The 22,776-nt window shown below is 45.3% G+C and overlaps 1 protein-coding gene across 1 annotated transcript in view; it reads right to left on the bottom strand.

The window, feature by feature from the left end:
* Window positions 1-10,968, bottom strand: part of agpat2 (1-acylglycerol-3-phosphate O-acyltransferase 2 (lysophosphatidic acid acyltransferase, beta)) — a 76,959-nt gene extending 65,991 nt beyond the window's left edge. Inside the window, exon 1 of the mRNA XM_072566152.1 lies at window positions 10,584-10,968. Coding sequence (XP_072422253.1) covers window positions 10,584-10,759 — 176 coding nt within the window. The 5' untranslated portion in view covers window positions 10,760-10,968. The remainder of the gene's footprint in view (window positions 1-10,583) is intronic.
* Window positions 10,969-22,776: the final 11,808 nt, after the last annotated feature.

Raw genomic sequence — 22,776 nt, 5'->3', positions numbered from 1 at the left:
GAGATAGGGTGGGAAGAGGTGTAATCCAGGTAGTTGTGGGAGTCGGTGGGTTTGTAAAAAATGTCAGTGTCAAGTTGGTCGTTATTAATGGAGATGGAGAGGTCCAGGAAGGGGAGGGAGGTGTCAGAGATGGTCCAGGTAAATTTAAGGTCAGAGTGGAGTGTGTTGGTGAAGTTTATGAATTGCTCAACCTCCTCGCGGGAGCACGAGGTGGCGCCAATGCAGTCATCAATGTAGTGGAGGAAGAGGTGGGGAGTGGTGCCGGTGTAATTACAAAGATCAACTGTTCTTTGTAGCCAACAAAGAGACAGGCATATGGGCCCCAGCCTGTTTGTTCTTCTATTTGTTTACCTATTTGTTCTTCGACCTCACGCTCACTGTTGGGAGGTCTGTAATACAGCCTCAACAATGTGACTGCACCCTTCTTATTTCTCAGCTCCATCCATAATGCCTCACTACCCAAGCTGCGATATCGTCCCTGACCAGCAATGGAACTCCACCCCCTCTTTTACTTCCCTCCCTATGAACATTTCGCTGCCAATCATCATTCCTTTCCTTCAACCAAGTCTCCGTGATGGCAATGTCATACTCCCAGGCACCAATCCAAGCCCCAAGTTCATCTGCCTTACACACTATACTCCTTGCATTAAAATAGATGCGTTTCAGGCCACCAGCTCTTTTGTGTTCGTCTGCTCTCTGCCTATTCTTCTCTTTATTAAAGCTACCTTCATAATTCTTACAGTCTCCACCTCACTGCCTAATTGTTTTCTCTTCTGGTTCCTAGTCCCCTGCCACGTTAGTTTAAAACCTCCCCAACAGCAGTAGCAAAATCGCCCCCAAGGACATTGGTTCCGATCTGGTTCAGATGTAGACTGTCCCTTTTGTAATAGTCCCACTTTTCCCAGAACCAGTCCCAAGGTCCAACAAATCTGAATCTCTCCCTCCTACACGATCTCTCAAGCCACGTGTTCATCCTGCCTACGTTTTTCATTTCTACGCTGGCTAGCATGTGGCACTGGTAGTAATCCCAAGATCACTACTTTTGAGGTCCTCTCCTTTAACTTTTAGACTTTCCAGACTTCTCCATTACAGCCTTTCTTAAACAAAAGCACAACATTAGACACCCATCAGTGTGATGATACTGTCACTTTAAAAAAAATCCAGGACAAAATAACCTTTTAAAGAGAGGTTTAAGGAATAGCTGCCAAACTAGGTACTTGAAAATGATTTAAGTCCAAAAAAGTGCAGGTTATAGGTGAATTGGCCATGCTAAATTGTCCGTAGTGTTAGGGGCAGGGGTAAATGTAGGGGAATGGGTCTGGGTGGATTGCGCATCGGCGGGTCAGTGTGGACTTGTTGGGCCAAAGGGCCTGTGTCCACACTGTAAATAATCTCATCTAATTAAATAACTTGTAAGGCCTTTATTTTCTTTTGTAAAGTTGGAACAATGGAAACAGTGTGGCCAGCTCTCTCAAATCCAGATTACTGGACTTTGGTTTTTTTCAGTAGCTCAGCTGCTGTTTGGGGGTCTCAAAAGAGTTGGAAGCTTCAGTGAATACCTCTTGGCTGTTACACTGAATGTTCTCTTGACATTCTTTCTTCCTGGATTGGAAAACTGCATGTAAGAATCTGTGTCTGAATTTGCCTTTTAGCCAAGGAATGCGTTTATGGGATGTTACTATATAGGGACAGTTAACATAGAATGGTACAGCGCAGTACAGGCCCTTCGGCCCTCCATATTACCCTCCATTATCCGCTCTGTGAAACCAATCTGAAGCCTATCTACCCTACACTATTCCATTTTCATCCATGTGTTTATCCAATAACCATTTAAATGCCCTTAAAGTTGGCAAATCTACTACTGTTGCAGGCAAGGCATTCCACGCCCCTACTACTGAGTAAAGAAACTGCCTCTGACATCTGCTCTGGATCTACCACCCCTCAACTGAAAGCTATGTCGCCATCACCATCTGAGGGAAAAGGCTCTCACTGTCCACCCTATCTAACCCCCTGATCATCTTGTATGTCTCAATTAAGTCACCTCTCAACTTTCTTCTCTCTCATGAAAACAGCCTCACATCCCTCAGTTTTTCGTCACAAGACCTTCCCTTCGTACCAGGCAGCATTCTAGTAAACTTCCTCTGAACCCTTTCCAATGCTATCACATCCTTCCTATAATGCGGCGACCAGAACTATATGCAAAACTCCAAGTACTGCCGCACTCGAGTTGTCTACAGCTACATGACCTCATAGCTCCGAAACTCAATCCCTCTACCAACAAAAGCTAACACACTGTATGTCTTAACAACCGTATCACCGATCTATGTACATGGACATCAAGATCTCTCTACTCATCTATACTACCAAGAATCTTACCAGTCGCCTAGTACTCTATTCCTGTTACTCCTTTCAAAGTGAATCACCTCACACTTTTCCCGCATTAAACTCCATTTGCCACCTCTCAACCCAGCTCTCCAGCTTCTCTACTTCCCTCTGTAACCTGTAACATCCTTCTGCACTATCCACCACACCACCGACCTTAGCATCATCTGTAAATTTACTAACCCCTCCTTCTACGCCCTCATCCAGGTCATTTATAACAATGACAAACAACAGTGGCCCCAAAACAGATCCTTGTGGTACACCAATAGTAACTGAACTCCAGGGTGAACATTTCTCACCAACCACCACCCTCCGTCTTCTTTCAGCTAGCCAATTTTCTGATCCAAACCACTGAATCACCCCCAATCCCATGCCTCCATATTTTGTACAACAGCCTACTATGGGGAATCTTATCAAACGCCTTACTGAAATCTATATACACATCAACCATTTTATCCTTATCCACCTGTTTGCAAGTTCTTAAAGAACTCAAAGTTTCTGAGGCACAACTCACCCTTCGCAAAACCATGTTGACTATCCCTGATCAATTTACTCTTCTCTAGTAGTCATGATTTGGAGATGCTGGTGTTGGAATGGGGTGTAGAAAGTTAAAAATCACAACACCAGATTATAGTCCAACAGGTTTAATTGGAAGCACACTAGCTTTTGGAGCGTCGCTCCTTCATCACCTGATAAAGGAGCAACCCTCTGAAAGCTAGTGTGCTTCCAATTAAACCTGTTGGACTATAACCTGGTGTTGTGAGATTTTTTAACTTCGTACTCCTCTCTAGATCATCATCAATTCTATCTCTTCTAACTTTTCCCAACACTTTACCCACAACTGAAGGAAAGCTCACTGGTCTATAATTACAAGGGTTGTCTCTACTCCCCTTCTTGACCAAGGGGACAATATTTGTTTTTCCTCCAGTCTTCTGGCACTATTCCTGTAGACAATGACGACAAAGATCAAAGCCAAAGGCTCTGAAATCTCTCTCTCTGCACTGCAGAGAATTCTAGGACAAATCCTATCCGGCCCAGAGGACTTACCTATTTTCACACTTCCCAGAATTGCCAACACCTCACCCTTGTGAACCGCAATCCAGTCTAGTCTAGTAGCCTATATCACAGTATTCTCAACAACATTATCTTTTTCCCAATGTGAATACTGCTGAAGAACTTTCATTTATTGCTTCCCCAATCTTCTTGGACTCCACGCACAACTTCCCTCTTGACTGGCCCTAATCTTACTCTAACAATTCTTTTATTCCTGATATAGAAAACTTTAGGGTTTTCCTTGATCCTATCTGCCAACTTAATTAGTAATAGGTACAGTATCTATTATTTGGTTAAGTTTTCTAATCATTAAGTTCTTCTAACTTCTTTCTTTTGCTTGCATTTTAACTGCAGTGTTTAAGTAATATGCATTTTGCTTCATATAGAATAGTTTGACCAGTCGCATCACATCTGGAACATGGCACTTCACATCTACCTTTAAAATTAAAAAAAGTTAGGGTCTAGGCTACCTTCTTAAAATATTTGGAGGCAGTTTGGTCTGGTGCATAACACGAGTCCTCACCAGCTGGTTTTAGATTATACAAATATCTTTGCTCAGGGTCCTGTAAATTTCTTCCTAATATCCCACAATATCCTGGGATACACTTGATCAGGTCCTGGAGATTTATCTACCTTTATGTCTTCTTAAGGCCTCCAGCACTTAAAAGTAGTTCACATTACAGAAAAGAAAAACCATCAATATTTATTTCCCAAATTATCCAATTTCTACTATATTCTCCACAGTAAAAACCAACACAAAATGTTCATTAAATATCCCTCCCATCTCCGGAGATTCAACACAAACATGACCTTGTTGATCATTAAGGAGTCATACTGTCTGTCTGGTTGCTGTCTCGCTCTGAATGTATTTGTAAGATCTTTTGGATCATTAACCTTATCTGTCAAGGCTCTCTCAAGTTGTCTCTTTGCCCTCCTGATTTCCTTCTTAAGAATGCCCCTACACTTTATATTCTGAGATTCAGTTGATGCCAGTTGGCTACATCTAATATATGATTTTTTTTACTCTTGACTAGAACCTCAATATCTTTATTCATCCACTTACACTTAAAGCCTGACCCTTCACTCTAACAGGAACATAATAGGAGTCTTGCACTGATCAATCAGCTCTTTAACTGCAATCAACTTTTGAAAGTTCTTATTTCATGCCATTAAAATTTGCCTAACCCCCAAGAACTTCCATTTTTATAGACTTACCCTTTTACATCACTATTTTAAAGTTAATACTATTAGGATCACTTGTTCCAAAGTGTTCTACTTCTAAAACTTCAGTCATTTGCCCTGCCTTATTACCCGAAGAGAAGGTCAAGTTTTGCTTCTCTTGTAGGAAGATTTACATATTGAAAGAAAATCTTCTTGAACACATTTAACAAATTCTTCACCATCCAGGCCTTTAAAACTATGGCAGTCCCAGTCAAATGTTTGGAAAATTAAAATCCCCTGTTACAGCCTTTTTATTCTTACACATATCCGAGATCTCTCTACATACAGTCGGTTCTACTACGACACGTATTTCTTTAATGCAAATTGGTTTTAACATGACTGAAGAATTTATAGTTATTTGTAGAATTCAAACTTTCCTTACCCGTATTGGCTATAACGTGATTCCGACCCCATTAGTTTAAATGGCAAGGCTATTGTGGGATTTCCTTATAACTCGGGATTGCACAAGAACATAACTTTTGCGTTGTAATAGAATAGACTGTACTTGCTTCTCAATTTCCCTCTGACTATTGGGGTGCCTACAGTACAATTCCACCAAGATGATCATCACCCTTTCTTATTTCTAATTTCAACCCATATATTTTCACTAAATGATCTATCGGAAGTATCTTCTCTAATTACAGTAGTAATATTTTCCTTAATCAAAAATGCCATCCCACTCCTCTCTTTCCATCTTTCCCATAGTATCTAAAACTTGGAACATTGAGTACTAGGCCTGTCCACCCCTCAGCGAAGTTCTTGTAATAGCCATGACATCACAGTCCCATGCTCCTAAGCATGCTCTGAATTCATCAACCTTACCTGTAAGGCCTCTTGCATTGAAATAAATGCAGTTTAATTCTACAGAATTACTTAGTTCACCAACATGCTCGTCTTTTCTAATTAACATTCTCTTTTCTGATTCAGAACGATCCTCATCTTTCTATTTTCACTGTTACTTGGGAAGCCCCCACCCTCTAAAAACGTTTACAGGCTGCCAAAATAGAACTAGCAAATCTCCCCATGAGGATTTGGTCCCCTTCCAAGCAGGTGAAACCCATCTTTTTTGAATAGGTCTTTTCTGTCGCAGAAGAGATCCTAATGAATGCTTTCACGCCACTCAATCATGCATTAAAACAGGTCAAGGCAGCAGCTCACCCTTCCAAAGAGCAAGAAATGCTGGCCTAGTTAGTGGCATCTTCACCCTATGAATGAACAAAAAGTGACCAGCAATATTTCAGGATAATTAAATTAAAACACTAGTACTTTGACCGATAATTAACATTCTTGAATTACGTTCATTGTATTCTTTAACGATTGAGGAATCAAGGCTCATGGGAATAGGTAAAGTGGTGTGAGGCCCTGATCTGGAATGGCATTTAAAGCTTGTGGGGTTGTATGGCCTACTCCTTATGATCTATGTTCTTGAAGTGAGGACCATGACTTAACTGACCAGCATAACTGTCCAAAAGCTGCTAGTATTGCTAACAAATTCAAGACATACAGCACTTTTAAGAGCCTTTACGGATGGGAAACAGATGTGAATTAGCTTCAAACAGAGTGTATGCCGTTTAACAATCACTTTTTTTTTGGTTTTTATCTCTAAACCCAAGACAAAGTAATGTGCTGGCAGCATTTATTTCTCTACAGTAGTTGCACATATGCAGGAAAACTTCTTAAAACACTTTACTTTGCAGCAGAACAATGAGACTAATTGGATGGAAAAAGTCAACTAAACACAAAAAAGTTTGAAGAAATGTTAAAAGTAGAGCAGAAGAATGATGTACAAGCACAATACAAAATGCAAAAGCACAGTAACAGATCAAACAACCAACAGCAGGGGGCAGAAGTCATCCAGTGTTGCAGAGGTGGGTTTAGTGCAGACAAGAACAAAAAGTGACACTGACAGTATCATCGAAGAGTACAGCACAAATCTATACTGACTTGTTCGAACATCAATCTAGTCAGTCCTATGGACTCTTCTTAACTTCTATCAAGTCTCCCCTCAGCTGTTGCTACTCTAGAGAAAACAACCCTTAAGTGTCATACAAAGCTGCAACATGACATCCTGACTCTTGTATTCAATGCCCAAAACAATAAAGGCAAGTATGCAATTTGCCCTCTTTACCACCCTGTCTGCCTGTGTGGCATGGGACACCAAAATTCCTCCGCACCGCACATCGATGCTGTGCAGGGCCCTGCCATTAACTAGATACTTTTCCTTAACACAATCTCCCAAAGTGCAGCATCTCATACTTGCCTGGATTAAACTCCATCTGCCATTTCTCTGCTCACATCTGCAACTGATCTATATTCCATTGTATCCTTTGACAACCTTTTACTCTATCCACAACTCCACTGATCTTTTTATCAGCTGCAAACTTACTACATAACCCATCTATGTTTTCATCCAGGTCATTTAAGTATATCTTAAACAGCAGAGGTCCCAGTCCAGATCCCTGCAGAACACCACTAGTCATGGACCTCCTGTCAAAAAATACCATCCTTCTACCACTACTCTCTGCCTTCCATGGGCAAGCCAATTCTGAATCCAAACAGCTAGGTCACCATGGATCCTATGCATCTTAATCTTCTCGGTGAGCTTACCATGAGGAACACTGTTGAAAGCCTTACTAAAATCCATGCAAACAACATCCACTGCTCTACTCTTATTGATCACCTTTGTCACCAGCTCAAAAGATTTAATCAAACTAGTAAGACATAACATCCCCCACATAAAGCCATGCTGACTGTTCCTAATTAGGCCAAACCTTTCCAAATGCGTATAAATCCTATCACTAATAATTCTCTCCAATAGCTTCCTTACGACTGACGTGAGACTCACAGGTCTATAATTTCCTGAATTATCCTTATTTCCCTTCTTGAACAGAACAACAATATTAGCTACTCGTCAGACTTCCAGGACCTCTCCAGAGGCTAGCAAGGATACAAAGATCTTGGTCAAGACCCCCAGCGTTCTCTTTTCTTAATAATCTGGGGTAGATACCATGAAGCCCTGGGGACTTATCCATCAATGTTCTTCAAGAGATCTAACACTGCTTCTTTCTTGATCTCAATGTCCTAGCATGCTCCATACTAATCTCTGTTTGCCAGTATTTATCCCATATTCCTTTAAACCCTTCCTATACCCATCCAGATGCCTTTTAAATGTTGTAATTGTATCTGCTTCCACTACTTCCTTTGGCAGCTCAATCAATACTCGCACCACCCCCTGCATGAGAAAGTTGCTCCATAGACCCTTTTTTAAATTCTTTCCCTCTTACCTTAAACCCAATGCCCTCTTGATCTGGACTTCCCCCAAACCAGGAAAAGGACTTGACTATGTACCCTATCCATACCCCTTATGATTTTGTAAACCTCTAAGGCCACCCCTCAGTCTCCCACATCCCAGGGGGAAAACCCCAGCCTTTTCAGCCCCTCCCTTTAGCTTAAACCTCCTGTCCTGGCAACATCCTTGCAAATCTTTTCTGAACCATCACAAGTTTAGCAACATCTTTCCGCCAGAATGGTAACTAAAATTGTAATAATTGCCTCACCAATGTCCTGAACAGCCACAACATGATATCCCAACTCTTATACTCAAAAGTCTGACCAAGGAAGGCAAGCAACACCTTCCTCACCACCCTGTCTACCTGTGACTCTACTTTCAAGGAACAATGCACCTGCACCCATAGGTCTTCAGTCCAACCCCACCATTCACTAAGGCAGGTCAAGGCAGCTTTGTCTTGCATTTCATAGATCTTCATGCTGTTTCTGATCTTCGTTTTTCAAAGCAACAAAATCAATTTAAAATCCTTGCTGCATTCAGTGCAGAGAAAATTCTGGAAGAGCCGGACTTTGGGGCTGCACGGTGGCTCAGTGGTTAGCACTGTTGCCTCACTGGGTTTGATTCCTGCCTTGGGTGACTGTCTGTGCACAGTTTGCACGTTCTCCCCATGTCTGTATGGGCTTCCTCCCACAGTCCAAAGATGTGCAAGTCAGGTGAATTGGTCATTCTAAATTGCCCATAGTGTTAGGTGCAATAGTCAGAGGGAAATGGGTCTGGATGGTTACTCTTCGGAGGGTTAGCGCTGACTTGTGGGGCTGAAGAGCCTGTGTCCATACTGTAGGAATCTAATTTTAAATCAGATCACTCAGTGGCAGGATTTACATGCACAAGGAAGCGCATGTAAGCTTGATTCAGGGCAGCAGCAGGTGGGGACAACAAGGAGGGCCCAGCAAGCAGGAGGCCCTTTGGCCCAATCTCCCTTCTTCCATGCTGCCACTTTTGGATCACCCCCTCTGATGTGCATCTCCACAAAACTGTTTGGATGGGTACAATACATGCCCTGGCATATATGTTCTGATGTCAGCAAACATACCCACCACCTTTAACACAAACAGCTGGATTTCCAGCACTGGCCAAATATGCCAGCACAGTAAAACAAAATGAAATATCAATGGGATTGTGCAAGACTCACAACAGGTATAATTTACACAACATGTTACTAAACATTAACCAGCATTAACTGCCCATCCCAGTTCCCACAAGGTGGGGGTGGGGATGGGGGGGGGCAAGGGAGGGAAAGAGACCTTCTCGGTGCAAAGGGCAGGAGTTGGGGAGGTGGGGATAGATGGATAGATTTTTTGGGGGGGGTGGGGTGTGGAGAGCAGATTGGGGGGGGGGGGGGGAAGAGGGCAGGAGATGGCGGGGTGGGGAGATGGGAAGGTGGGGGGGGTGGGAAGGTGGTGGGGGGGGTGGGGAGATGGTGGTGGGGAGGGGGTGGTGGGGAGGGGGTGGTGGGGAGGGGGTGGTGGGGAGGGGGTGGTGGGGAGGGGGTGGTGGGGAGGGGGTGGTGGGGAGGGGGTGGTGGGGAGGGGGTGGTGGGGAGGGGGTGGTGGGGAGGGGGTGGTGGGGAGGGGGTGGTGGGGAGGGGGTGGTGGGGAGGGGGTGGTGGGGAGGGGGTGGTGGGGAGGGGGTGGTGGGGAGGGGGTGGTGGGGAGGGGGTGGTGGGGGGGGGTGGTGGGGGGGGGTGGTGGGGAGATGCTGGTGGGGGGGGGTGGTGGGGAGATGCTGGTGGGGGGGGGTGGTGGGGAGATGCTGGTAGGGGGGGGTGGTGGGGAGATGCTGGTGGGGAGGGGTGGTGGGGAGATGCTGGTGGGGGGGGGGTGGTGGGGAGATGCTGGTGGGGGGGGTGGTGGGGAGATGCTGGTGGGGGGGGGTGGTGGGGAGATGCTGGTGGGGGGGGTGGTGGGGAGATGCTGGTGGGGGGGGGTGGTGGGGAGATGCTGGTGGGGGGGGGTGGTGGGGAGATGCTGGTGGGGGGGGTGGTGGGGAGATGCTGGTGGGGGGGGGTGGTGGGGAGATGCTGGTGGGGGGGGTGGTGGGGAGATGCTGGTGGGGGGGGTGGTGGGGGGATGCTGGTGGGGGGGGGTGGTGGGGGGATGCTGGTGGGGGGGGGGTGGTGGGGGGATGCTGGTGGGGGGGGGGTGGTGGGGAGATGCTGGTGGGGGGGGGATGGTGGGGAGATGCTGGTGGGGGGGGTGGTGGGGAGATGCTGGTGGGGGGGGGTGGTGGGGAGATGCTGGTGGGGGGGGGTGGTGGGGAGATGCTGGTGGGGGGGGTGGAGGGGTGCGGAGATGGTGGGGAGATGGTGGGGTTGGGGGAGGAGTGGGGAGATGTTGGTGGGGGGGGTGCGGAGATGTTGGTGGGGGGTGAGGGAGTGGGGAGATGTTGGTAGTGGGGGGGGCGAGGAGATGGTGGGGGTGGGGAGGTTTTGGTGGGGGGTGAGGGGGTGGGGAGATGTTGGTGGGGGGTGAGGGAGTGGGGAGATGTTGGTAGTGGGGGGGGTGGAGAGATGGTGGGGAGACGGTGGTGGGGGGTGGGGAGCAGTAGCCATACCTATACCCTCCCTTCCCCCACTCACTTCATATTCTCCACGTCGCGGCCCCGAAACAGACAGAGTGGGATGACCGGGACAGCGAGCGCCATGATCCAGGAATAATAAAATCCCATTTTACAGTAATAACGGAACCCGGAGCTCAGCAACCACAGCAGCGGCAGCAGCAGCGGGATCGGCAACAGGAACCAAAGCGGGGCCATGGCCTGGGCCCACGGCGGGACTGACCGTCTCCCGGAGCCCGCGTCCTGGGCCTCTCTCAGGAACAGTGGAGGCTCGGTGTCGGGTTCGGGGCCCGGGCCTGTCCCGGGGGTTTGGGTTCGGGGCCGGGGCCTGTCCCGGGGGATTCGGGTTCGAGGCCGGGGGTTGAAGCCTCTCGCGCGGATTGTGCTGTTTCCGGGAGACGTCGACGAACACACATGCGCAAACCGCGCTGCCGGTGAGGGGCGGGGCCTAACTGCTGGGTTGGGTCACGTGGTCTGCGGTGATGCGTTAATTAAAGATCAGACGACACAAGGTAAATAGACCAACCACGTGATGAAGCCGCTACGCTCTAAAAGCTGGTACTTCCTCATAAACCTGTAGGACTATAACCTGGTGTTGTGTGGTTTTTAACTTGGCCATTCCTGATGAAGGGCTGAAACGTGGATTCTCCAGGCCCTCGGATGCTCCCTGACCCGCTGTGCTTTTCCAGCACCACACTCTCTATCCCAGTCCAGCCCTGGCTCCTCCACATCAGGAGATAGTGAGGAGTGTACTGCTGGAACAGCACAGCAGGTCAGGCAGCATCTGAGGGGCAGGAGGGTCAATGTTTTGGTCATAAACCCTTCAATTCGAAATGGGGGGACAAGGGGGCTAAGAGATAAATAGGAGGTTGTTGGAGGTGAGGCTGGGGGGAAGGTAGCTGGGAAGGTGATAGGTAGATGCAAGTGAGGGGTCATAGTGATAGGTTGGAGCAGAGGATGAAGCAGATAGGTGGGAAGGAAGATGGACAGGTAGGTCAGTTCAAGAGGGCGGTGCAGACTTGGAGTGTTGGATCTGGGATGAAATGGGGCAAGGGAAGATGAAACTGGTGAGGTCTGCATTGATCCTCATTACAAAAGAGAAAGTGCTGAGGAAGTGGGGAGGCTGCAGAAGGATCTAGACTATTTGGGAGAGTGGTCCAGGAAATGGTTGATGGAATTCAATGTGAGCAAATGCGAGGTCTTGCACTTTGGAAAAAAGAATACAAGCATGGACTAATTTCTAAACGGTGAGAAAATTCATAAAGCCAAAGTAAAAAGGGATCTGGGGGTGCTAGTCGAGGATTCTCTAAAGGTAAACATGCAGGTTGAGTCCGTGATTAAGAAAGCGAATGCAATGTTGTCATTTATCTCAAGAGGGTTGGAATATAAAAGCACCGTTGTGCACTGAGACTTTATAAAGCTCTGGTTAGGCCCCATTTGGAGGACTGTGTCCACTTTTGGTCCCCAAACCTCAGGAAGGTCATACTGGCACTGGAGCGTGTCCAGTGGAGATTCACAAGGATGATCCCTGGAATGGTAGGTCTAACATACAAGGAACGGCTGAGGATCCTGGGATTGCATTAATTGGAGTTTAGAAGATTAAGGGGAGATCTAATAGAAACTTACAAGATAATACATGGCTTGGAAAGGGTGGATGCTAGGAAATTGTTTCCATTAGGCGAGGAGACTAGGACCCGTGGACACAGCCTTAGAATTAGAGGGGGTAAACTCAGAATAGAACAGACATTTCTTCAGCCAGAGAGTGGTGGGCCTGTGGAATTCATTGCCGCGGAGTGCAGTGGAGGCCGGGACGCTAAATGTCTTCAAGGCAGAGATTGATAAATTCTTGATGTCACAGGAATTAAGGGCTATGTGGAAAATGCGGGTAAGTGGAGTTGAAATGCCCATCAGCCATGATTGAATGGCGGAGTGGACTCAATGGGCCGAATGGCCTTACTTCTACTCCTATGTCTTATGGTCTTATCTCATGCGGTTGGAGGTCTCATGCTGGAAGATAACAGGCATTGGGTGGCTAGGCTTTGGAGGTGGAGGAGACGCAGGACTTGCATGTCCTTAGCAGAGTCGGAGGGGGAGTTGAAGTGTTCAGCCACAAGGTTATGAGGTTGTATGGTGCGTTTGTCCCAGAGATGAAACATTCCACGAGTTGGTGTCCTGTCTCACCAGTGTAGGGGAGACCACATTAAGAACAACGGACAGAGTAGTTGACGTGTTTGGATGTGCAGGAAAATCTCTGCAGGATGTGGAAGGATCCGTTGGGGCCTTGGATGGAGTTGAAGGGGCAGGTGTAAGTGCAGGTTTTACACCTCTTGTAGCGGCAAGGGAAGGTGCCGGGAGTGGAGGGCGGGCTGGTGAGGGGCGTGAACTTAATGAATTAGTTGCAGAGGGAATGGTCTCTACGAAATGTTGATAGGGGTGGGGAGGGAAATATATCTCTCTGGTGGTTCGGTCTGACTGTAGGTGGCAGATATGATGGAGGATTGTATCCAAAGATTGGTGGGATGGAAGGTGAGGACTAAAGGGATTCTATCCTTGTTGTGGTTGGAGGGGTGGGGTTCAAGGATGGAGGAGGTGTGGGAAGTGGAGGAGATGCGCTTGACTTGTTCACTATGTGAAATGGGAAATTGCGGTCCTTGAAGTAGGAGGCCATCTGGGATGTTCTGGAGTGGAATTGCTCCTCCTGGGAGCAGAAACGGTGGAGGAATTGGGAGTAAGGGATAGCGTTTTTACGGGAGGAGGCATGGAAGGAGGTGTAGTCCAGGTAGCTGTGGGAGTTAGTGGTTTTGAAGTAGATGTCCGTGTTGCATCGGTTGCTGGAGATGGAGACGGAGAGGTCTAGGAAGGGGAGGCAGGTGTCCAAGATAGTCCGGATGAACTTGAGGTCATGGTGGAAGGTATTTGTGAAGTTGATGAACTGATCAATCTCCTCATGGGAACATGAGGTGGCTCCAATACAGTGATCAATATAGTGGAACACCTCACTTGTCCATCTTCCTTCCCAACCATCTGCTCCACCCTCCATTCTGACTTATCACCATCACCCCCACCTGCATCTACCTATCCTCTTCCAAGCTACCTTCACCTCAGCCCCAGCCCACCACCCCTATTTATCTCTCAGCACCCTGCCCCCATTCCTGATGAAGGGCTTATGCCTGAAACGTCAACTCTTCTGCTCCTCAGATGCTGCCTTCTGTGCTTTTCTAGCGCCACACTTTTTCGACATGTGATCTGAGGCTGAGCCTGACATCTGTCACCATTCAGCCTATCGTATTTGTGCTGGCTGACTCAACATTTTGATTAAGTACGACCACCTCCTCTGCCAACGCCCCCAGGGACTTACCAGCCTTGTGTAAAAAATATCTGCCACTCATATTTCCTTTACATTTCGTTCCTTTTACCTTAAACCCATGTTCCCTAGTAATTAGCATTTCTACCCAGGGAAAAAAGTCTCAGACTATCCATTCTATCAATGTATCTTATAATTTAATAAACTTCTATTAGGTTGTCCCTCAGCCTCCAACATTAAAGTGAAAACATAATTTAGAGGTGCCACCAAGGAGCAGGGCTCCAAAAGCTAGTGCTTTAAAAAAACCTGTTGGACTGTAACCTGGTGTTGTGTGATTTTAAACAAGTGAGAACACACTGAGTTCATCCAATCTCTCCTTGTAGCTAATACCCTCCAAAGCAGGCAATATCCTGATAAACTGTTTCGGTACCCTCTCCAAAGCACCCATATCTTTCTGGTAGTTTGGTGACCAGAACTGCATGCAATATTTCAAGTGTGACCTGAGTAAGGTTCTGTGCATCTGCAATACGACTTGACAATTTTTATACTCGATGCTCAGTTCTTTTTACTCCTGCACCCTCTTTACAATTGTACCACCTATTTTATAACCTCTTTCAATGTTATTCTGACCAAAGTTCATCATCTCATATTCCTGAGTATTGAACCACATCTGCCACCATTCTGCCCACTCCACCAACTTGTCAGTGTCCTTGTGGAGATCCAACTATTTTCCTCAGTTCAGAATTCTTCCAAGTTTAGTGTCCTCTGCAAACTTGGAAATTGTCCCACATACTCTTAAGATCCAGATTATTAATATATATTAGGTAAAGCAAGGATTATAATACTGACCCCTGGGGAACTCCTTGACAAATATACCTCCAGCTTGAAAAAAAATCCATTGACCATTACTCTCTATTTCCTATTGCTCTGCCAATTTTATATCCATGTTGCTGCTGTCCCTTTTATACCATGACCTACAATTGACCTCTGATCTGAGGAAGGGTCACTCAACCCGAAATGTTAACTCTAATATCTCTCCACAGATGCTGCCAGACCTGCTGAGCTTTTCCAGTGATTTCTGTTTTTATTTCTGTTGGGAGGCATTTTGTTGAATGACTTGTGAAATTCCATGTTAATCCCATCAACTTTTCCTCAAATTCCATGTTAATACTGTTAACCCCATCAACCTTTTCTGATACCTCTTCTATAAACTTCAGCAAGTTAGTCTCCTTGAGAAATATGTGCTAACTCTTTCTAGTGAACCCTTCCTTTTTCCATGGGGTTACAGGTAGACAGGATAGTGAAGAAGGCATTTGCTTTCCTTTATTGGTCAGAGTATTGAGTACAGGAGTTGGGAGGTCATGCTGTGGCTGTACAGGACATTTCTTAGGCCGGTGTTGGAATATTGCGTGCAATTCTGGTCTCCTTCCTATTGGAAAGATGTTGTGAAACTTGAAAGGGTTCAGAAAAGATTTACAAGAATGTTGCCAGGGTTGGAGGATATGAGCTATAGGGAGAGGCTGAACAGGCTGGGGCTGTTTTCTCTCGAGCTGAGGGGTGACTGTACAAAGGTTTATAAAATCATGAGAGCAAGGATAGGATAAATAGACAAAATCTTTTCCCTGGAGTGGGGGACTCCAGAACTAGAAGGCATAGATTTAAGGTGAGAGGGGAAAGATATAAAAGAGACCTAAGGGGTAACATTTTCACTCAGAAGGTGGTACGTGTATGGAATGAGCTGCCAGAGGAAGTGGTGGAGGCTAATACAATTGCAACATTTAAAAGGCATCTGGATGGGTATATGAATAGGAAGGGTTTGGAGGGATATGGGTCAGGTGCTGGCAGGTTGGACTAGATTGGGTTGGGATATCTGGTCAGCATGGAGAAGTTGGACCGAAGGGTCTGTTTCCGTGCTGTGCATCTCTATGACTATGATTGTATTATACATAATTGTTTTTAGAAGTTTGCCCACCACTGAAGTTAAACTGACTGGTCTGTAATTATTGGGATTATCCTGACAACCTTTCTTGAACTCAGCGTAGTTTGTAATTTTCCAGTCTTCTGGCACCTCCAGTGAAGAGGAGAAAGGGAAAGAGCAAAAGAATGTGGTCAGTGCTGCCAAAATTTCTACTCCATTCAAAATATTTGGATGCATTTTATCCCATCTTGGTACTTCGTGAATTTCAAATGTCAACTGTCACTCCAAGATGTCGTCTTCAAGAATTTTTAACTTTTCTAGTGCCAGAATTTCTCCCCTGTCACCATGGCCTGGGCAGCATCCTCCTTGTTTGAAATACAAATGCAAAGTATTCATTTAGCACTCATCCATATACCCTGCCTCCAAGTGCAAATCACCTTTTTGGTCTCTAATCAGCCCTAGTTTTCCTTTAACCACACTTTCAACATAGAACCTGTAAAACCTATAAAATTTGAACAGGACAAGACAGGGTAAATGCAGGAAGCATGTTCTCGATGACCCAGAAGTGCAAAATCAGGGGTCACAGTCTAAGGATGCTAGTAGGCCAGTTTGGACTGGGGTGAGAAATCTCTTCACCCAGAGAGTGTTGAGCCTGTAGAATTTTCTGTCACAGAAAGCAGCTGAGGCTAAAGTATTAAATGCTTTCAGGAAGGAGTTAAATATAATTCTTACAGCTAAAGGAATCAAAGGGTATTGGGAGAAAGTGGGAACAGGGTATTAATTTGGATGACCAGCCATGATTATAATGAATGGCTGAGCAGGCTTGAAGAGCTGAACAACCTGTTTCAGCTCCTATTTTCTATGTTTCTGTGCTCACCACATTTACAAGGCATCCTTTGTTCTAGTTGTTATTCCATGCATGATGTGTAGTTTATTACAACTTTGATTTGCTTAATAATTCATATGTAATTTGTTTATTCTCATAGAGTCATAGAGATGTACAGCATGGGTCTCAAGATTCCAAGAATTGAAATCCTGTTGATAAAATTTTAATTTAACATTGTTTGGTAAAGTTGGTGATTTTGCTTTACAGATCCTCATTGGGATTTGAACAAAATTAGTAGCTGAAGTTTGGGACGATGTGATCGAAGTTAGGCTGAAACTGGTTATGATAGTGGTGGAGGGCTTGTACCTGAAAAGTCGATTCTCCTGCTCCTTGGATGCATTTTTGCCTTTACAAACTATATGTGTTAAAAATAGAATAAATACAGAACATAGAACAGTACAGCACAGAACAGGCCCTTCAGCCCACGATGTTGTGCCGACCATTGATCCTCATGTAAGGTAAACCTAATGTACAAACCCTCAAATTTCTGTGACCATATGCATGTTCAGCAGTCTCTTAAATATCCCCAATTACCTTGCTTCCACAATTCCTTGCTCTCTCAACTCTCTGTGTAAAGAACCCGCCTCTGACATCCCCTCTATACTTTCCGCCAAACAGCTTAAAAGAATGACCTTTAACAATTTCTGCCCTGGGAAAAAGTCTCTGGCTATCAATTCTATCTATGCATCTCATTATGTTGTACACCTCAATTAGGTTCCCTCTCTTCCTTCTTTTTTTCCAATGAGAAAAGTCTGAGCTCAGTCAACCTCTCTTCGTAAGTTAAGCTCTCCATTCCAGGCAGCATCCTGGTAAACCTCCTCTGAACGCTCTCCAAAGCATCCACATCTTTCCTATATTAGGGTGACCAGAACTGGACACAGTATTCCAAATGCGGTCTAACAAAGTTTTATAGAGCTGCAACAAGATCTCATGGCTCTTAATCACAATCCCCCTGTTAATGAAAGCCAAAACACCATATGCTTTCTTAACAACCCGGTCCACCTGGGTGGCAATTTTAAGGGATCTATGCACCTGCACACCAAGGTCCTGCTGTCCCTCCACACTGCCAAGAATCCTGTCTTTAATCCTGTACTCAACTTTCAAGTTCGACCTTCCAAAATGCATCACTTTGCATTTATCCAGGTTGAATTCCATCTGCCACCTCTCAGCCCGTCTCTGCATCCTGTCAATATCACGCTGCAGCCTACAACAGCCCTCTATACTGTCAACGACACCTCTAACCTTTGTGTCGTCTGCAAACTTGCTAACCCATCCTTCAATCTCCTCATCCAGGTCATTAATAAAAATTACAAAGAGTAGAGGCCCAAGGACAGAGCCCTGTGGAACACCACTCACCACAGACTTCCAGGCAGAATATTTTCCTTCCACTACCACTCGCTGTCTTCTGTCGACCAGCCAATTCTATATCCAGACAGTTAAATTTCCCTGTATCCCATTCCTCCTGACCTTCTGAATGAGCCTAACATGGGGAACCTTATCAAATGCCTTACTGAAGTCCATATACACCACATCCACAGCTCGACCCTCATCAACTTGTCTAGCAACATCCTCAAAGAACTCGATAAGATTTGTGAGGCATGACCTGCCCCTCACAAATCCGTGCTGACTGCATTTAATCAAGCCAAGCTCTTCCAGATGGTCATAAATCCTATCCCTCAGAATCCTCTCTAACACCTTGCAGACAACAGACATGAGACTGACTGGTCTGTAAATGCTGGGGATTTCCCTATTTCCTTTCTTGAAGAGAGGAATTACATTTGCCTCCCTCCAGTCCTCAGGTACGACTCCGGTGGAGAGCGAGGATGAAAAGATCTTCGCAAGCGGCGAAGCAGTCACATTTCTCACTTCCCAAAGCAGCCGAGGACAAATCTGGTCTGGCCCTGGTGACTTGTCAATATTAATGTTTGTCAAAATTTTCAAAACATCAGCTTCCTCAATCTCTATCCGTTCCAGCATGCACACCTGCTTCTCAATGGTTTCATTTACTAAAAGGTCCTTTTCTTTAGTAAAGACAAAAGCAAAAAACTTATTTAGGGCTTCCCCTACCACCTCAGACTCTGTACACAAGTTCCCTATGCTATCCCTGATCGGCCCTACTCTTTCTTTGATCATTCTCTTATTCCTCACATATATGTAAAATGCATTTGGATTCTCCCTAATCCTTCCTGCCAAGCCTTTTTCGTGTCCCCTCCTGGCTCTCCTCAGACCATTTTTGAGCTCCTTCCTCGCCTGTCTGTAATCCTATAGAGCTGAGCAAGACCCTTGCTTCCTCCACCTTACGTAAGCTGCCTTCTTCCTTTTGACTAGAAGCTCCTCCATATCTGACCAATCAGTTGTTTCCTCTTATCGTGTCACTTCTTAACACTCTTCACAGACTGCTTCACTACAATGCTGTGGGACGACTGTGTGGCATTCACCCCATGTCTGCGTGGGTTTCCTCCCACAATCTAAAATGTGCAGGTTAGGGTAGATTGGCCATCCTGAGTTGCCTATAGTGTTCAGGGATGTGTCGGTTAGATGCAATAGGCAGGGGTAAATGTAGGATAATAGGGTAGGCGAATGGGTCTAGGTGGGTTACTGTTTGGAGGGTTGATGTAGATTTGTTGGGCCAAAGGGCCTGTTTCCATACTGTAGGGATTCTCTGAATACAGCAAAGGCAAATGTGAAATCTTACTTGTTTGAACACTGGAGAATTCCAGAGGAGAAATGGGACGAGGTGCACCAGATTGTGTTGCCAGTAGCATACAGACAGGAGATAATACGGGTAGCACATGAACTACCTGTAGAAGGTCACATAATGGTACGAAAGACTCAGGCTAAGGTACAAAAACACAAGGAATGCACAAGGATGTGGCTAACTTTTGCCGTATATGTCATACGTGCCAAACAGTAGGTAAGCCACAGGCAGTTATAAAACCGGCACCTTTGTTGCTAATTCCTGCACTTGAAGAACCTTTCACACTAGTTATAATTGATGGCGTAGGTCCCTTCCCAAGAACTAAAAGTGGGAACCAGTACTTGTTAACCTTAATGGATGTGTCTACCAGAGTTCCAGAGGCAATTCCATTACGGAGTATCAAGGCAAAAAGGGTATTAGAGTAGTTAGTAGCTTTCTTCACAATTTTCAGAATACCACTCATACAACACCAGAGTCACTGTATTTAGCACCTCAGTAATTTAATTCACTTGCAACTTCAACTGGAATAATAGCTTCTTTCTGGAGCTACCACACATCTAGAGATTTACTGTATTTGCTTTAAGTACCTTTTCAGGGTTTTTATTCCAATCTTCTGTTCTGGGACTAAGATTAGCTCTTTACTCCGAGCTAACCTAATTCACTGTATCTATCATTCACTTCTCAGAAGCGCTGCTATACAGAGCCATCCAGTTCCAAGGATTCACAGGACTGACCCACTCAAAGTCAAAAGTGAAACTAAAGTTCCTCTTCGCTAAGGGTGTTTCCCTTAAGTTTAATAAACATGCAGAACCTTTACAGGTTCATTTAGGATAAATAGGTAATGAGGAAAAGAGCAGTAATTTGTGCATGGAGCCACAGGATGTAGGTAGGGTTCTAAATAAATATTTTGTGCTGGTGTTGACTGGGGAAAGAATCTGTGTGGGTATTGAAATTATGGGGGAAGATCTATGACACAATTAAAAGCATTAGCACAGACAGAGAGGAGGTTCTGTGTTCTCCGGCTGGTTTAAAAGTAGGAAAAGGGCTCGATGAAATATATCCAGAGTTGTTGAGGGAGGCAAGGGAGGAAATAGGAGCACTAGCAAAAATTATCTCTGGCCAAGGGAGAAGTAGCTGAGGACTGAAGGACAGCCAACATGGTACTATTATTCCAGAAGGGATTAAGGGATAAATCAGGAAACTACAAGCCAATTAGTCTAATCTGGGTAGTGGGGAAACTATTGGAATAAGAACAGTCAGCGTGGTTTTGTTCAGAGGTTGTCATATATGATCAGCTTGTTTGAATTTTCCAAAGAGGTGATAAGGTGTGTAGCTGAGGACAATGCTTTTAATGTAGTTTACTTGGAATGGGAGATTGATAGCAAAGATAACAACCATGGAAATTTGGCAAATTGGATAAGATTTGGCTGAGTGGCAGGACGTAGTGGGTGATGGTTAAGACCTCTTTTACTGACTGAAGGCCTATCCATTGGGGACCCACAGAGGTCAGTGTTGTATAAATGATTTAGACTTGAATGTTAGAGGGTTGATCAGTAAATTCACAGATAATTACAAAAGTGGTGAGGTGGTGTGGGAAAAGACCTACCACCCTGCCTATTCATAATAGGTCCACACAGAACATAGGAAAGCAAACTTGGCCAAACCATTTCAAAAACACCCAGAATGCCTCAGCAGTGACCAAACAGGCTGACAAGCAAAACCAGACAGCACTTGCAGACAAGGGAATACACTTCCCAAAAACACACTAACAATACCCGGTTAACACAGCTGTTCCAAAGCCTGAGGGCTGTCTCATAACACAACAATACCAAAGCCACACAAATAACAGATCAGATGGAGAGGCACCATCAGGGACACCGCTCCCAGGACAGGACAATGGATCCTACTGTTTCAAAAAAGACGTTCTCACCTACCTGCAAAGTGGGCAGCACGGTGGCACAGTGGTTAGCACTGCTGCCTCACAGCGCCAGAGACCTGGGTTCAATTCCCGACTCAGGCGACTGACTGTGTGGAGTTCGCACATTCTCCCCGTGTCTGCGTGGGTTTCCTCCGAGTGCTCCGGTTTCCTCCCACAGTCCAAAGATGTGCAGGTCAGGTGAATTGGCCATGCTAAATTGCTCGTAGTGTTAGGTAAAAGGGATAAAGGTAGGGGAATGAGTGGGTTGCGCTTTGGCGGGTCGGTGTGGATGTGTTGGGCCGAAGGGCCTGTTTCCGCACTGTAAGTAATCTAACCTAATCTAAAGAACTGGAATCTCCTGACCCATTGATACTGTCAGGATGTTGCATTGCATCAAGAATCAGGACATTCATCCGATAACTGTTTTTCAATTGTCATTATTGTAACTGGATTACTCCATTTCCAAATACATTGTATCTTTCCCCATTTTAATCTTATTGTACAAGATTTCTATAAAACCTGGCTTCGTCCTCAGCTCGAGGAAGAGAATTCTCAGCTATCTGGACAAACTACCTGTGCTGTTTTAGCTTCGTCAATTTCTCTTCTGTGATATCGCCGTACTAATAAACTGTTTGTCAATTTTACTTTGAACTGTGCTTTGTGATCTCTAATTTATTGGGCTAATTTCTCCGACAGGTGGTGAATAGTGAGAAGGATAGTCGGAGGTTAAAGGAAGATGTGGACAGACTGGTCAGATGGTCTAAATAGTAGCAAATGGAATTCAATTGGAATAAATGTGAGTGTAGCAGTTGTAACAAGGTTATGCAGATAGACCTCACAGAATACTGTTTGGTGTTGTTAATCTGGTCCAATCAGGGAGCCCTGGCTGACAAAAAGTCAGGAGTGTCAGATATCCTGCTTACTCTGAGAGGTGGCTCTGAAGAAGCTGGATTGGTGTAAATAAAGGGTGACTTGGTGATGCAATACCAGTCTTGGTGGAGATATTTCAATGGTGATGACAATAGGCTTAATAATATAACCATGCAAAAGCGCTACCAGCTGAAACCAAACTGGACTTCAAACAGGCACTACAACTGGCTTTATCTTCGGACAATGCAGCAAGTGGAGCACATGAATTGCAGGATATTCCAATGGAATGCTAGTCTGACTAAGCTTGGGGGAATACTACTTGAGTGAAGCAATTGCGAAGCTTCACTCAGGATATATCCTGAACAGATGGACTTGAGGTCAGCTTACAGCAAAACCCCAAAACAAAGACTGAACAGTTAACATTTTCTTCAGATTCCGAGCTCGCAAACCATTGTAGTTAATGCCGGTTCGTGGATTCAAAATAGCAAAAGACTCTCACAAAACCTAAACTGAGTATAAGAACTCATAGGCCAGTATCCAGGAAAGTACACGTCCTAGGAAGTCCACTTACATATGGGTTGGAACAGTTAAATTGCTTAGCAAAATCCAAATCAGAACCAA

This window comes from Chiloscyllium punctatum, chromosome 49 (assembly GCF_047496795.1).
Source record: "Chiloscyllium punctatum isolate Juve2018m chromosome 49, sChiPun1.3, whole genome shotgun sequence".
Classification (NCBI taxonomy): Eukaryota; Metazoa; Chordata; class Chondrichthyes; order Orectolobiformes; family Hemiscylliidae; genus Chiloscyllium; species Chiloscyllium punctatum.
This window is presented reverse-complemented; position numbering and strand designations above follow the sequence as displayed.